Source organism: Nicotiana sylvestris, chromosome 7 (genome assembly GCF_000393655.2).
Source record: "Nicotiana sylvestris chromosome 7, ASM39365v2, whole genome shotgun sequence".
NCBI classification, from domain to species: domain Eukaryota; kingdom Viridiplantae; phylum Streptophyta; class Magnoliopsida; order Solanales; family Solanaceae; genus Nicotiana; species Nicotiana sylvestris.
In genome coordinates, this window is record NC_091063.1 from 93836076 (window position 1) to 93853945 (window position 17870).

The window sequence follows — 17870 nt, forward strand, 5'->3', positions numbered from 1 at the left end:
TCTACTTATTAAATTTATTTATTTTATGTCTACAACAGATATGAACAATACATCATAGTTTAAATCACCTGGATATTTTCTATAAGTGCAGAATGTAATTGCATTTGCATTAAATTGAGTACCAGCCAACCATATCTTTTGACGTCAAGTTGCGACTCTTTGGTAAATGATTTGTTTTTATTTTCTATAATTTGAAGATGCTCCTCTCCCTTTCAAATCATCTGTATTTCTTTTTATAATTTACAAACAATACTCTCTCAAACAGTCAAAACTAACTGGAATACCGCATCATGGCTGCAACTGCATTGACTGTCGTCTTGCATCTAAATGTATCTGATATTTCTCAAACTGTCAAGATTAGTATTGAAACAGTCAAGATCGTACGCTGTCTTCATCATTTAAATGACAAAAATAGACTACAAAGAATTGTTATTGTCATTATATTGATGACGATATAATGAGTTCGCAAGTTCCTACGCTAAACTTGATAAACAGAATAAACAACGTTGGTTTAAGTCCAATTAGGGATGGATACACTTCTGCTGTCATGCGAAATAATAGAAAGATTAAGACGGTTACTAGGTTATAACTATTTATAACTTTAAATGAGGTAATATTGATAAAACATGATAATCATAAAGCGATATCAATATAATTAAAATATTCTATATTTTGGCATAACTGTTTATAATTTTAAATGAGATATCATTTGTGAAACATGACAATCAGGTAAAGTTTTTAGTTATCCAGCAAGATAGCTAAATTGAATAAATTAAAGTATGATTCCTACCGTTTTGTCATGAGTTGCCTGGTATCCTTCTGACATGTTTTTTTCTTAATCTTTTGTTTGTAGATTTATAATTATAGTAACCCGATAAATTTTGTGTATTACGCAACATGATAGATATGTTGAATGCAATATAAAGTCCTACCAATTTATCATAACTTGTGCATGGCGCAGTTCTCCGATTTTAGTTGCTCTTGATGCCATCTCTGCAACTCAACCTTAGAATTTTAGTCCAGATTATTTCATTAAACGCACGTCTATACATATCGGAGTCATTCTAGCAGTATTGTTAATTTCGGGGATAAAATTTTAAGACCATGCCCAAAAGGTCCTCTTTGTGTCAATATCCCTTAAACCTTAAAGGGTTGCCCGTATTTCTTTATTTTAACAACAAATAATAAAAATAATAAATAAGCAAAAAACCCAAATAGCAACCTTCTAGTGGCACTTAAGCCCTAAACACCGCTGTTTTCATGGCTCACGAGTAAAATAGCAGTGAGTTTAACGTTAATCAGTAAGATAGATATTATGCGAGCGTCAATATAAATGAATCTTAATTCATAACATAAAGAACCAAAGAAGCACTAAATATTAGTAATTTATTTGTTTAACAAACCAATAGATGCCTTTAAAGAAAATTGAAAACCACAATTCTTTTCTGACGGCGACAAATTGAAAAAAGGCTTTAATCAAAATCCTTAAAATTACAAGTAACGAACTTCTCTCTTGACAGAAACGTTAAGCCGCAAGAACAGCGCCTAAATCAACAAATAACCAAATGGAAAGCTCTCTGGCAATAATACTTTTTCCAAATACATTTGTCTAAAGAAGGGTTTTCAATGATTTAACGTCATACGTGCTCTTGATAATATAATTGTTAGAGTAAAACTTTATATGAAAACCGTACTTCCCAAAAACTATTATAGACAATAATTGTAAGAATAAAACTTTATATGAAAACCATACTTCCCAAAAACTATCATGTCAAATTAAGAACAAATATTATGTAACGTCTGAGACTAGAATTAGGAAAGTGAAGTAGTAGGTGTTGCTATATTGGGGAAAGGTGTGTAGAAGATTCTATGGGCTAAACAAAAGAATGAGAAGGTATTGGGCCAAGGTCATTACAGATTCGGTGGCCCAATTAATTACTCCAGCCCAACCAATAACTACAACTAATAAATAAACGGAAGGGAGATGGAAAGAGCAGTCAAAATCTGGTAAATCAGTTACACCTTCTTAACTACTTCTTTTTCTCTCTTCGATCCTAATCTTCTTTTTCTCTTCTCAATTTACAGGTCACATTCATGGAGTTATTAACTAGCATTTGTCTGTAATTCCATTGAAGTAACTCAATTGTTCCCCATTGAACAATAAAAGCTTCAATTCTTTCGATTTCATCTCATTTTCTATAAAAACTATTAGTTCATTACAGATTTGGTATCAGAGCAAGTCCTGACACCATGACAGTCCCAGAAACTAGGGCTAAGACTACTGAAGAAAGCATAAAAAAATTGGAGAATCAACTACAAAATTACATGTCAGAGACGAACAAGAAGCTAGCGTCCAATGACTCTAAAATGGACGAATTACATCACAAGTTCGACATAATGATGGACAAAATCTTCGTCAACAAGGATGGGATTCTGGGGAGTGCACCAACAGGAAGCCACCATGTGGAAGGATCTGGAAGCAGGATAAGAATGGTAGAGCCTCATGAGCAACCCATATGAAGATTTCACTCGAGCAATTCTGCTTCAAAGGTAGACTGTCCATGCTTTGAAGATGGTGATCTCAAATCTTGGCAAAGAAAATGTGAAAGGTACTTTCATTACAATCACATCTCTGATCCCCAGCACAAACTTGAAACTGGTGTTCTTCATTTAAATGGAAAGGCTGAGTCGTGGTACTTTTCATATCAAGTGAGTCCAGGTGTTGTGAGATGGCCTGATTTCGTGGAGGAAATCTGCAAAAGGTTCAATGATTCAGATAATAGTAATCTCAATTTGTTAGAAAGGTTCAAGAGGATTGAACAAATTGGTAGTGTTACTGAATACTTAGAAAAATTTGAGGACCTAAAAACTTGGGTGTTGATTAAACACCCTACTATTCCTGAAGAATTCTTTCTAGGGTTCTTCATTGAAGGGATTAAAGAAGAAATTTGACACACAATTAAGATGTTGGATCCCTTTTCTTTGAGCTAGGCTGTTGAGAAAGCTAGACACAAGGAGGAACTAGTTGAATCAATGAGCAGAAAGAGTAGGGGCAAGAGCGCAACTCAGTATAGTATGGCTTCTGGTGCTTCAGGAAGCAGAACTTCTAATTTCACCCCAAAAGAAGGCAACCCTAACTCTGCCATCTCAGGAAATAAATTATTTGAAGCCAGAAAAGCTAGGGGATAATGCTACTGGTGTGGAGAAAAGTATTTTCCAGGTCATAAATGCAAAGATAGACAGTTGAATACATTATATGGGATAACTGAACAGGAGGAAGGGGAAGAAGAACCAAGGGTGGAAGAGATAAAAAGATCATTGGAAGCTCCTGAAGAAGTAATTGATAAAGCAATAAGCTTGAATGCATTATCTGGCACTATCACTTCTAACACTATCAAATTGAAGGGAATGTATGGGAAGCAATGGCTGATTATATTAGCTGACAGTGGTAGTACTCATAGTTTTGTTGCCATTAATATTGCTAAACAGATAGGTTGTGTAATCCAAGAGGATGCTCCTATGAGGGTAACAACTGCTAATGGAAGCCATTTGATGAGCTATTCTGCATGTCATCAATTTAAATGGAAGATACATGGTATTGAGTTTGAGCATAAACTCAGATTGTTGGATATTGGTGGATGTGATATGCTGTTGGGTGGTGATTGGATGAGAAAACACAACCCGATACTCTTTAACTTCATTGAGTACAGGATGCAAGTTAGTGTCAAGGGAAAAAGGGTGGATCTGAAAGGCTTCTCTGAAGAAGGAAAGCTGCAAGCTATGACAACTTCTGGGGTCAAATAACTCTTGAAGAAATGGCAGGTGATATGGGCACATTTGTTTACAATAACAACTACAGAAGTGAAGAATCTTACAGTCATACCTGCTGAAATCATATCTGTGTTGGAGGACTTTCTAGGAGTATTTGCAGAACCCAAATCCTTGCCACCAAGCAGGAATCATGATCATTTCATCCCCCTGAAATCTGATGCAGCCCCAGTTAGTATCAAACCCTACAGGTACAACTATTTCCAAAAAAATGAAATGGAAAAACAAGTCAATGAAATGCTTACTAATGAGATTACACAACCAAGTTATTCCCCATTTTCATCTCCAGTTCTTCTTGCTAAAAAGAAAGATGGAAGTTGGAGATTTTGTATTGACTATATAGAGCTTAACAAAATGACCATTAAGGATAAATTTCCTATTCTTTTGGTAGATGACCTAATGGATGAGTTTAAAGGATCTTGCATCTATTCTAAGATTAACCATAGGGCCTTTTACCACTAAATAAGAATGGGGAAGAGTGACATTTTCAAAACTACATTTAGTACTCATTTAGGATATTATGAGTTCAAGGTCATGCCTTTTGGCTTGACTAATGCACCTGCTATCTTTCAAAGTCTTATGAACCATGTTTTCAAACCTTACTTGAGGAAATTTGTGTTAGTATTCTTTGATGACATCATAGTTTACAGCTCTTCTATGGAAGCTCATGCTTTACATCTTAGAAAAGTAATGGAAGTACTGCAAAAAGAACAGTTATATGCCAAGCTGTCCAAACATTCTTTTGGACAAGACAAGGTTAAATACTTGGGTCACATAATCTCTGGCAAAGGGGTATCAACTGACCTTGCTAAGATTGAAGCCATGGTGTCCTTGCCTGTTCCAAAGAATATGAAGGTTCTCAGAGGTTTTCTAGGGCTTACTGGTTGCTACAGAAGGTTTGTTAAATCCTATGGCATCATTAGCAGGCCACTGACTAATTTGTTTAAGAAGAACTCATTCCAATGGAATGCAGATGTAGAATTGGCTTTTCAGCAGTTGAAAGAGGCCATGGCATCAGTTCTAGTATTGGCTTTAGCAGATTTCACCAAGTCATTCATTGTGGAGACAAATGCCTGCTCCACTGGCATGGAAGCTGTGTTGATGCAAGAGGGCATGTCTATAGCCAATTTCAATAAGGCCTTAGCTCCCAAAAATAGGAGCCTCTCTACATATGAGAAAGAATACATGGCTGTGTTAGCAGTAGTGGATAAGTGGAGACATTATCTCCAAGGAGGACATTTTATTGTCAAGACAGATCATCAAAGTTTGAAATATATCCTAGAATAAAATGTGACTACAGCCTTCCAACAAAAAGGTCTCAGAAAACTAATGGGGTTAGACTATAAAGTACAGTATAAAAGGGGGTTGATAATAAGGTAGCAGATGCTCTTTCAAGAAGGCAAGAAGAAGAGTGCACACTACTACCTATGTCTACAACTCAAGCTACTTGGTTACAAGAAGTGAGCCTAAGCTATGAAACTAATCCTGTGTCATTACAACTATTGAGTGAATTGGCTATTGCCCCTGATAGTAATGCAAATTATTCATTACATCAGGGAATTATCAGATACAAACACAAGATCTATATTGGAAGGAGTACTAAGTTAAGACATAAGATCCTAGAAGCACCACACTAATCACCATTAGGGGGTCACTCAGGACAACAGGGTACCTACAGAAGAGTGCAATCTATATTCTACTGGCCTAACATGAAGACAGAAGTATGTAAATGGGTTAGTGAGTGTGATGTATGCCAAAGGGTGAAATTAGAACAAGTTCACCCTCTAGGATTACTACAGTCCTTACTCATACCCAATCAAGCTCGGGAAGATATTTCCTTAGATTTTGTAGAAGGTTTACCTCAATCAAGCCAGAAAAATGCAGTCTTGGTGGTGGTTGACAGATTGACCAAGTATGGGCATTTTCTACCTCTTAAGCATCCATTCACAGCTCCAGATGTAGCAGAATTATTTCTTAAGGAGATTTATATACTACTTGGGCTTCCTAAGACTATTGTATCTGATAGAGATGCTATTTTCACTAGCCATTTCTGGCAGCATCTCTTCAGGACCTTGGAGACTAAACTCAATATGAGCTCAGCTTACCATTCCCAATCAGATGGGCAAGCTGAGATGCTCAACAGATGCATGGAGACCTATTTGAGGGCTATGTTTTTTCACAATCCTAAATAATGGGATAAGTGGATTCATTTGGCTGAATGGTGGTACAACACAAATTACCACAACTCACTAAAAACCACTCCTTTTAAGGCCCTATACGGCTACCCCCGACTCAGTTACCATTAGGCTCTTTGCCTAACACTGGTCGACATCCAACAGGAGTATGCTTAGCACAGAGGCAACACTTATTATAGACACTCAAAGATAATTTGACTCAAGCTCAATCAAGAATGAAGTTTTATGCAGATAGACTCCGGACTGAGAGATCCTTTGAAGTTGGGGATTTGGCTTACCTCAAATTACAACCCTATAGACAGGCTTCTATTGATGTTCGCAAGAATGTGAAGTTGTGTGCTCGCTGTTATGGACCTTATAAAGTTTTACAAAGAATTAGTTCAGTGGCTTACCGTGGAGTTTCCAGCAGAATCCCAGCTACATCCAGTATTCAACATCTCTCAATTGAAGAAGAGGGTTGGACCAGCTATAGATCCTCAGCCACAACCTCCGATTTGGGACAGTGCAGGCCGGGTCTTGATTCAACCTATGGCAATTTTGCAGCGGCGAATGACTAAGGTGGGCAATGGGGTTCGCGTGAAGGTCTTGATTTACTAGGCTAATTTGAGTGAGGAAGAAGTTACATGGGAAGATTGGGGGGCGAACGACACAAATAGCTACTAAAAGTTGTGGCTTTTATTTTAAAACCACTGTTTTCAATGTATTTAGACTTTAGCCACTCCTTTTAAAAAACTTATACCTGACTGGACGAAAATACCCTTCTGGTATAACTTATACCTACGCTATCAACACAAGCAGCAGTTACACAAAGAGAAGAAGCGAGCAACAGCAGCAGCGGCGATCAACTGAGGACGAACCACCATTTCTCTTCCCGATTTCAAAAATTCAGCAATCTAATCCAAAAAAACAACATAGATAAACAGTAAGTTGTAATTTTATGTGTTTCTATCAATTTTTATTTTGCTATAGTTATACTTTTTAGATCTGTATTGATTTGATTATATATTAGATAAGAATTTGATTTTTTTTGAATTTCTGGATTGATAAATTTATAGACACCACCTCCTATGATAATTCTGTATTCCGGACATAGTGTCTTCATTTTGGAAATTGAATTCAAAAAAATAAGAACACTATGTCCTTAACTTTGATTCTACTGGCCTCATTTTGCAAATTGAATAAAAAAACTTAAGGACAAAATGTCCTTCACTTTGTTGTTGTTCTTCTGTATACAAAGTCCTGTAGCTTGAGTTTCAAATTGTATGTTATAATTTCTGGTTCAAATGTTAAGGACTAACAATCCTTAACTCTTAAATACATGTTTAAATGTTAAGGACTAGCAGTCCTTAACTTTTAATTCCATGTTTAAATGTTAAAGGACAGGCAGTCCTTAGCTTTTAATTTCTGGTTCAAAAGTTAAGGACTGGTAGTCCTTAACTTTTAATTCCATGTTTAAAACTTAAGGACTGACAGTCCTTAACTTTTAATTTTAATTCCATGTTTAAATGTTAAAGGACAGATAGTCCTTAGCTTTTAATTTCTGGTTCAAAAGTTAAGGACTAGCAATCCTTAAGTTTTAATTCCATGTTTAAATGTTAAGGACTGACAGTCCTTAACTTTTAATTCCATGTTTAAATGTTAAAGGACAGACAGTCCTTAGCTTTTAATTTCTGGTTCAAAAGTTAAGGACTAGCAATCCTTAAGTTTTAATTCCATGTTTAAATGTTAAGGACTGACAGTCCTTAACTTTTAATTCCATGTTTAAATGTTAAAGGACAGACAGTCCTTAGCTTTTAATTTCTGGTTCAAAAGTTAAGGACTGGCAGTCCTTAACTTTTAATTCCATCTTTAAAAGTTAAGGACTGGTAGTCCTTAACTTTTAATTCCATGTTTAAATGTTAAGGACTGACAGTCCTTAGCTTTTAATTTCTTGTTCAAAAGTTAAGGACTGACAGTCCTTAACTTTTAATTCCATGTTTAAAACTTAAGGACTGACAGTCCTTAACTTTTAATTCCATGTTTAAATGTTAAAGACTGGCAGTTCTTAACATTTAATTCCATGTTTAAATGTTAAGGACTGACAGTTCTTAACTTTAATTACATGTTTAAATGTTAAGGACTGGCAGTCCTTAACTTTAATTACATGTTTAAATGTTAAGGACAGACAGTCCTTATCTTGGTCTTGCACTTACAGTACACTTGTTCTTAATTCTACAAGGATTGTTTTATAACGTATGTCCTTTGTTTCCCATTCTCTTGACTTGTAGGATGGAAACAATATGCATAATAGTTGCTTTTAATGGTAGATGGACTGAAGACTATAAATATCTTGATCATCAAACAAAGCTTTTCCTAGCACCTGAGTCAATTCAGTTTGAAGATTTCGTTAAACAGATTTTTGAGCTTATTGAATTGGATAGTGAAAAGTTTGAAATAGTGATATGGTTTGATATCAACCTTGGAACAAGCAAAGGAATGCTTGTATCCAAAGATTTAGATTCTTCACACATGTATAGAGTTGCTAAAAACTCATTCACTCTTCAAGAGCTGTCGTTTCATAGTTGATATTTCGGAAAGAGTTTTTGCATCAACAAGCAATGAACATGCCAACACAAAAACTCAACATGACAATCAAGAGCGATGCCAACAGATAGTTGAAGTAGATATGGTTGAAGCTCAACCATTAAATGAAGAGGTGCATCAAACATTTGATTCTATTCAAGTAGAAGGACAAAGCATTATAGAGATTGACAACGAACAAGCTTTGGGTATTCAAGTCTTAGAGAGTGCACCGGTAATCGAAGTAGTTGCTGACAAAACCTGCACTCAAATAACTAAACGAAGATCAAATTTGAAACAAAAAGAATCCCCAACTACGATATTAAGAGAAAATGCTTCTTTGGATCAAATAAAAGTCGGATCAGTATTTGACAAGAAGAAGAGCATAATTAATTGTTTTTCTAATGTAGCAATCAAAGGACATTTTGAATTCAAAGTTGTTAGACCAAGCTCAACAAGATATTCATTGACATGCAATGATGATAGGTGTCGTTGGTGTGTACGTGCTTTCAGAATTAAAGACTCAACATTATTCAAGATAGTAAAGCTTGAGAAAAAGCATGACTGCTCTGTTAACACTAGGAAAGCAGATCAAAGGCATGCTACTTCAAAGTTGATTAGTGGTTACATTATCGATAATCTTCGGGACCCAAGATTTGAAGTTACACCAGCTTTTGTCATGGCAGAGATGCAAAAATTGCATGGACTAGACATTGGATATCACAAGGCGTGGCGTGCTATTCAACATGCTTCCGCTTTAATAAGAGGAAGTCCCGAAGAAAATTATGAATTATTGTGTTCATACTTGTATATGATGACAAGTAAAAACCCGGGAACTTATACTAACATAAAGATAGACGACAACAACAGGTAAACAATTTAGGACATGCTGTCTTTAGCCTTGTTAACTTTTGAGTTATAACCAGAAGTTGAGGACTGCCTATCCTTAAGTTTTGAACTTGTAATTAAAAGTTAAGGACTTCCAGTCCTTAAGTTTTGAACTTTGAAATAAAAGTTAAGGACAACATGTCCTTAACTTTATAACTTGTAAATGTAAGTTAAGGACTGACTGTCCTAAACTTCGGGTATTTTAACCTTGTTTTATATTGTATTTTCAGGTTTCTTTATATGTTTTACGCATATGGATCATCGATAGCTGGTTGGAATCATTGTAGACCAGTGATTGCTATTGATGCGACTTTTTTGAAGTCAAAATATCGTGGTGTTTTAATGATTTCAGTTTCAAAAGATGCAAATAACCAAATTTTCCCATTAGCCTTTGGAATAGCAGAATCTGAAAACAACAATTCCTATGAGTGGTACTTTAGTCAGCTTCGCAATGCAATTGGGAGCCGTGAGAATTTGATTTTTTTATCAGACAGGCATCAAGCTATTGCAAATGGCATTGTAAAGGTATATCCTGAAAGCCATCATGGGATTTGCATCTATCATTTGGAGCAGAACCTAAAGCGAAGAAAGGTGAAAAGTGAGGTCATAAAACTTTTCCAAAGTGCTGCAAGAGTATACAAGCGTAAAGAATTTGACATATACATGTCAGATATTGCAAATGTAGATAAGAAAACTTATGACTACTTGATGGAAGAACCACCGGAAAGATGGGCACGTTCTTGTAGTCCACAACGAAGATATGACATGCTCACAACAAATATAGTTGAGTCGATGAATTCAGTGCTATTAGAAGCAAGGGAGCTGCCTATACTAAGAATGATGGATTTCATTCAAGTGAAGCTACAACATTGGTTTTATGAAAGAAGAAATAAAGCAGAAGGAACATTTTATGATGTTTCTTGTTGGGTAGAGGAGGAATTGAAGAACAGAATAGATTTAGCATTTACTTTGAACGTAAGTATTATGTTTTATGTTTATATTATGATTTTGACATTTTTTAACATAATGTACTCACTTATAATTTTTCAACATTGAAGGTCTTCCCTGTTGATTCATGGCGTTCTAGAGTTGAAGAAGAAGGAATAACTTTCTTGGTGGACTTAAACAAAAGAACATGTGATTGTTTTCAATTTCAACTTGATGAATTACCATGCATACATGCAATTGCAGCTATCGAGAAGAGAAACATCAAGAAGTCTGACTTTTGTTCGCACTGGTACTTAAAGGAATCTTGGCTGAAAACATATGAAAGACAAATACATCTTGTAGGACATACTGTTTCATGGATTGTACCAGAGAGTGTTAAGTCACAAATTGTTAAACCTCCAGATTTCAAAGTGCCACCAGGTAGAAGGCAAAAGAAAAGGCATATTCCTGCTACCGAGCCATTAAAAATAATATTCAAATGTGGTCATTGCAGAAGAATTGGTCATAATAGAACAGCTTGTATATATTCTCCGGCACTCCATCCATTTTCAAGAAAGCATAGAGAAGAGTAGAAATATACACTTATGTTTATCGACTCTTTTAAGTTTTTGCTATAGATTGTATTCATTATTATTCTAATTTGAGCGGATGCCTAGATTTTCAATATTTATATCTTGTTACGTTCTTTTAATTTCTTTTGAGTTCAACAATTAAAAGTTATTAACAGGAGTCAGTAAGTTCAACTTGCAATTTTGAAAACGTAATGACTGTTTGTCCTTAACTTTGAATTTCAAGTTCAAAAGTTAAGGACATGAGGTCCTTAAGTTATAGTCTCATGTTAAAAAGTTAAGGACTGTCTGTCCTTAACTTTGAATTTTAAGTTCAAACGTTAAGGACATGAAGTCCTTAAGTTATAGTCCCATATTAAAAACGTAATGACTGTCTGTCCTTAACTTTGAATTTCAAGTTCAAAAGCTAAGGACATGAGGTCCTTAAGTTATAGTCCCATGTTAAAAACTTAAGGACTGTCTATCCTTAACTTTGAATTTCAAGTTCAAACGTTAAGGACATAGGTCCTTAAGTTATAGTCCCATGTTAAAAACTTGAGGACTGTTTGTCATTAACTACAGGAGTCCTTAAGTTTGAAATACAAGTTAAAAACTTGAGGACTGTCTGTCCTTAACTTTAAATTTTAAGTTCAAACATTAAGGACATGAGGTCCTTAAGTTATAGTCCCATGTTAAAAACTTGAGGACTGTCTGTCCTTAACTTTGAATTTTAAGTTCAAACGTTAAGGACATAGGTCATTAAGTTATAGTCCCATGTTAAAAACTTGAGGACTGTTTGTCATTAACTACAGGAGTCCTTAAGTTTGAAATACAAGTTCAAAAGTTAAGGACATGAGGTCCTTAAGTTATAGTCCCATGTTCAAAACTTAAGGACTGTCGGTCCTTAACTTTGAATTTCAAGTTCAAAAGTTAAGGACATTTGGTCATTAACTTTGAATTTGAAGTTCACTTACACTTAGTCATGAACAAATACTAACAAACTCAATGGACAAATCAACAGTTGAGAGAAACAACGAAATAAATAACAAAATGCCTTGACATAACTTTTGAAATTGTAATTTTGCATAGCTGTTACAAAAAATTACGCTATGCCAACAAAACAAAATATAAGTGCCTTTTCACAAATTTACAGAATATTTCAGAACTATCCTAAACTGGCATAATTCAGATGTCACCTTTACAGCAATTTTATACAAAAATAACACCACAATTTCTTTACAACTCCTTTGGACAGAATGTTTCATTTTCACTCTCATAATCATCACCAACATTTTCTGGTGGAGTATCATAACCAGAATTTCTTTTCCATTCACCATGTGCCCAAAGATTTGCAGCAAGTTCTTTTCGAAAGTCTTTTATGTCTTCGGGTTGGAATTGCTGCACGTCCTTTCCAATCATCAGCAACTCGACAAATTTGATCAGGAATGCACCACAATCAGTCCTAAGAGAAATGTAAGATATGCAGTGAATTAAACAATAAATCTTAAGTACATATAAATAATATAACAAATAATAACACGTACGATCCAGTTTGGTGTGGTGATATTTGCCACTGTATATCAAATTTGTTGAAGACATTCCCAAAAGACTTGTGATTTTTGTCAAACTGTGAGAACTTTAGCAAATGGGGGATCATGCGTGCATAAATTTGCATGTAGTTCATTCCTGCTTCATATGGCTCACTGTATATGGAATCATATACATCAATCTTTTTTTGATTCAAGTCAAATACTCCCAACAAAAAGTGTGTCACAACTTCATCATCTTCTGAAGGAAGCCGACATGGAAAAAAGATTTTGTCAACCTCAGTCCATGCAATTCCACATCTACGGCTGTCCCCCCAACATATGGTATCAGAAATAACTGATTATCACCAGCACACCAAAACTCATCACTAGCATCTTCACTGAAATCTTTATACACAAGTGCCATATAATTATCAAAAAGAACATCAGTAGTTGTGCATCGAAAAGGATGATCGCGAGGGTGGTAGCATTCCTTCTTTCTCAGATAATAGAGAGCAATGTCAATATGCTTCATAAAAAGGCAAAAAATAAAACAAATCAATAACAAATCAGTCATAAAATAATGAAAAAATGATAAATTAATAATAGAAAAAATAAATGCCTTGTGAATTATCTAACCTTATCATCAAGAACAAATTTGCTATCTGAAAGCTCAAGGAAAAATATTTTGCTACTGATTTTTTGATGATACAATTTGTATGGTTTTTTCCTCAAACTATTATCATCAGCATATAAATCAATTTGTCCCCTGAAAATTTTGAAAATGTCAAGTTAGAATTTTGAAAACTTTAATCTATAACTTAAGGACCAAGTGTCCTTAGCTTTTGAATTTGATACTCAAACTTAAGGACTGCATGTCCTTAGCTTATGAATTTTGAATTCAAACTTAAGGACAAGAAGTCCTTAAGTTTTAAACTTGAATCTATAAGTTAAGGACAGTTAGTCCTAAAATTAGTCTTACAATCACAGAAGTTAAGGATGTAGTGAAACACATTAAGAGACTTACTCTTTTTTGCGACCTCTCCTTTTCTCCTTGCCCAACCACACAATGAATTTCTTCACTAATTTTTCATCTTCTTTGGCATAATGAAAAATACACCTACGAGTATAGGTTGATTTTATCCAACCTGAACTCTTCAGAGTATTTTGATTGTCTGCCTTGGAACTTACTGCTTTTCCTTCCTTATCAAAAGGAGATTTCAACTGCCAGCTTAACTTCTTGTTCCTTTTACCTCGACCAAGTTCTTCTTCAACATTTCCTTCACCCTCCATAGTCAAAGTCGCATCAATGTCCATTTGTATACTTGGAGGAGTAGGAGTAAGAAGAGAAAATGACGGACCATCATAACCAATACTGTCTCTCTTTCTTTTCCTTGTATATTGGTTAAGATTGTCATCATTGGTGTCCTCTTTGTTTTCATATATATATATATATATATATATATATATATATATATATATATATATATATATATATATATATATATATATATATATATATATATATATATATATATATATATATATATATATATATATATATATATATATATATATTTTCTGCAACAGGTCAAATGAAAAGACAAAATTTCAATTGTACATATACTAATTAGGGCACAATCAGTACCTGTCTTCTCCGCAGTACCTTCTTGTGTTTTTTCAAGAGACAACTCAGCTAAAATATTGCGTGCAGCATTTTCTTTTTCTTGCAATTCCACATTTTCTTTATCTTGCAGTTGTTCACCATGATCTTTAGATGCTTGTTGACAAGATTCTGCAAAAATATTTACAACAGCTAACATGTTAATAATCTTTAATTAAAACAAACATATATAAAATTAAAAAAGCACTGCCTAACCATTTGCAATATCCAAGATCATTCCAGCTACATCATCATCATCACATATTGCATCTATAGATTTGGAACCAATCTCACTTCTGCCTATGTCTTGAGATTGTAGTCCAGTTTTCTCTTGATACTGCACTCCAGCTTCTTCGCTTGCTGCTTCAAAAGATACAATATATAATGAAATAAAGATACAATATATAATGAAAATTTTATCTAACCTTGACTGGCACAAGTTTGAACTCCAAATTTTTCTTTGTATGACAGCGGTGTAGAGAGATCATACGTTCCTTCTAAGCATTTGCATACAATCTCGCTGACACTTGTCCCCAATGGACTTGTTAAATCCTCCTGTGATTGCAATCCACAAACTCTACAAATTTTCTCCGGCACTCCACAAACTTCTGCATGCACATGCATAGTTTATATGTATTAATCTATTGAATATACATTTCAACGAAAATAAAAATCAAAATCTATAACTAACCTTTCCCAATATCAGTAACATTTTCAGTTTCATCATCTAGATGTGCATCTCTAAATTCTCTTTCATACTGACCCTCTGCATGCACATCCATATAATCACGTTCAACACCACCTGCATCTTGGTTGAATATGCCAGTACGCTCAGTAGCACGACAATGATCATCAACTCCATATTTTCTAATTGGAACACTAGATTCTCTATCTGTGTTCATCTGATCAGCTTTCCCAAACATGTTCATCAAAGTATCAAGCTTTGATCCTAGAGTTTTCTTTAAATCCTGAGAAAGCAACTAAGTTACAAAGAGAAGGACATGTTTAAAACTTAAGGACAGGCAGTCCTTAAGTTTGAACTTAAAGTTCAAAACTTAAGGAAATGCAATCCTTAAGTTTGAACTCCAAGTTCAAAAGTTAAGGACAAGAAGTCCTTAACTTTGAATTCCAAGTTCAAAACTTAAGGACATGATGTCCTTAAGTTTCATTTCAAAGTTCAAAAGTTAAGGACAAGAAGTCCTTATCTTTCAATTCCAAGTTCAAAATTTAAGGACACAAAATCCTAAAGTTGGACTAACTAAAATTACCTTGATTTCGTTCTCAATCTTTTTTTCTGATACAACAATTTTCTGATTAACTCTGGTAACTTCTGCTTGCAAATCCTTCTTAAAACTCTCTGATAATCTCTGAATCAAAAAACATAATATAAAAAAAGGTGTTCGTAAGCAATAAATAATCAAATAAAAAACTAATACTATTCAAAGGCAGAAACACATACTCTAACAATTTCCTTAAGTACGCCTTCGTCAAATTGTGTGGAAGAAGACATTGAGCCTTGATCTTGTGAAACTGGCTCTTCCACACAAAGAGGCTGTGTATCCTCTTCTTCCACGGGAATAAAGGGTGACACCTCAATCAACTTAAACACATATTATATAAGAAAAACTAAATATAAGTATACATAACTAAAACAAATAAACAAAAAAAGAGATAGTAATTACATTAACTTACTTTTTTATTATGGAAATATTTTCTACAAAGAGCATCAAATTGTGGAGACTTCATTTCAGAATAACATAACATTCGAGGATAACCAACTTCTTTGAAGTTCACAAATTGTTTCTCTTGGAAAATAGGAAGTACTTCCATAATCCAGACACAAAACGCAAAAGGAAAGCCAACTAAAGTGTAGCTATCAATATCTTTTTCTTTCTCTTTCTCCTTCTTCACATCATTCTCATTTGATTTCAAGCAACTCTTCAATGATTTTAATAGCGTTTCATAAGCAAGAGAGCCCCAGTTGAAGGAAGCGCAAAGTGCATCATCGTCAACAATTTTCATTATTTGCTCCAACACATTCCTATTTTTCCTCTTGCCCATCAAAACCGACTCAACAAAATAGAGTGTTGCCAACTTCAAAGCATCATCATCACTGCCAGCAAATGATGAAGTTGTACCATGTGGGCGACTAGAAATAAAACTATACAAATCAGCCAACTCAATTTTGTCCTTTCCAGGGAAATAGACTCTTAAAAGCCTATTCTCTTTCTCATTTAAACCTTTCATGTCAAGCGACGAATAAGACTTCAAACCAGTAATAATATGGAATGCATCACGAGTAAACTTAATATCGCGGTCAAATACCTTGAAGGTCATCGAATCAAGTTCATTACTAACAATTTCAGAAAGCAATACACGGTGCATAAGTTTACCCGAGAACTTCACACTTTGTAATCTGAAGAAGTTGCCAAAAATATTTTCCCTCAATTTCTTCCATTGGCCATTCGACAGAAAACTTTTAATTGTTTCCTTATATTGAAAATCTCCTTTCCAATATACCAGAAAATTACGCCAATCGTCAAAATCAAAAAAATGATCGCCTTCCATTATAACACTAGAAAAGAAGGAAAAACAAACAAAGATTAGGACTTAACTTAAAATTTCAAGTTTAAAAGTTAAGCAAATACAATCCTTAACTTTAAATTTTAAGTGCAAACGTTAAAGAAATACAGTCCTTAACTTATACTTTCAACTTCCAAAGTTAAGGACACTTAGTCCTTAACTTCAAGTTTCATGTGCAAAAGTTAAGGACAATAAGTCCTTAACTTTAAATTGTAAATGCAAAGGTTAAGGAAATACAGTCCTTAACTTATACTTTCAACATCCAAAGTTAAGGACACTTAGTCCTTAACTTCAAGTTTCATGTGCAAACGTTAAGGACAATCAGTCTTTAACTTTAAATTATAAGTGCATAGGTTAAGGAAATACAGTCCTTAACATATACTTTCAACATCCAAAGTTAAGGACACTTTGTCCTTAACTTCAAGTTTCATGTGCAAAAGTTAAGGACAATCAGTCCTTAACTTTGAATTCCAACTACAAAATTTAATGTCGTTTCTTCTTTACATTTAATGAACACAGTTAACTGAAAATTCATAATCAGTAAGCTTATGAATTTCTACGACTATTTTTATGAAATATACCTACATAATCAAATATATTGAATCAACCACAAACACATTTCAAATTTCACACACTAAAAATTTATCAAAAACATAATCACACAAAATATACTACACTGCATCAACATATAATGCTAATTTTTGAAATTTCACACATACTTCACACGGCATTGAACCAACTTACAAATAAAGAAAAACGAAGATGACGGAGAAGATGACGGAGAAGATGAAGGACAGAAGATGACGGAGAAGATGAAGATGAAGATGACGGAAGATGACGGAGAAGATGAAGGAGCAGAAGTTTAACTGAGATTGCAGTTTGCATACGAGGAAGATGAAGAAACGCAGAACTCTGAACGAATGAAATAAGGGTTTTCGTCGATTTTGGGATTATACAAGAAATAGAGAAAGGGTAATTGTGTCTTTTCCCCCTTAGTAGTGGCTATTTTTGATAAGCATTTTAAATAGTGGATAAAAATTAAATACACCCTTATTTAGTGGCTACTACACGCCATTTACACAAGATTGGGGCTACATCAAAAGTCGATTTCCTGAATTTGTGGCTCAGCAAA

At 34.4% G+C, this 17870-nt stretch overlaps 2 protein-coding genes across 2 annotated transcripts; one reads left to right on the plus strand and one right to left on the minus strand.

The window, feature by feature from the left end:
* Positions 1-8688: 8688 nt before the first annotated feature.
* LOC138873456 (uncharacterized) lies at positions 8689-10990 on the plus strand. Its single transcript, XM_070151925.1, has 3 exons — positions 8689-9452; positions 9701-10445; positions 10529-10990. Exons 1-3 carry the CDS (start codon positions 8689-8691, stop codon positions 10988-10990), a joined length of 1971 nt encoding a protein of 656 aa, XP_070008026.1.
* Positions 10991-12202: 1212 nt separating this feature from the next.
* On the minus strand, positions 12203-16723 carry LOC138873457 (uncharacterized). Its single transcript, XM_070151926.1, has 12 exons — positions 15848-16723; positions 15615-15755; positions 15424-15522; positions 14847-15123; positions 14581-14763; positions 14372-14515; positions 14081-14287; positions 13408-13435; positions 13132-13261; positions 12870-13021; positions 12511-12819; positions 12203-12428 (listed from the first exon to the last, which is right to left on the minus strand). Exons 1-12 carry the CDS (start codon positions 16721-16723, stop codon positions 12203-12205), a joined length of 2772 nt encoding a protein of 923 aa, XP_070008027.1.
* Between the last annotated feature and the right edge of the window lie 1147 nt (positions 16724-17870).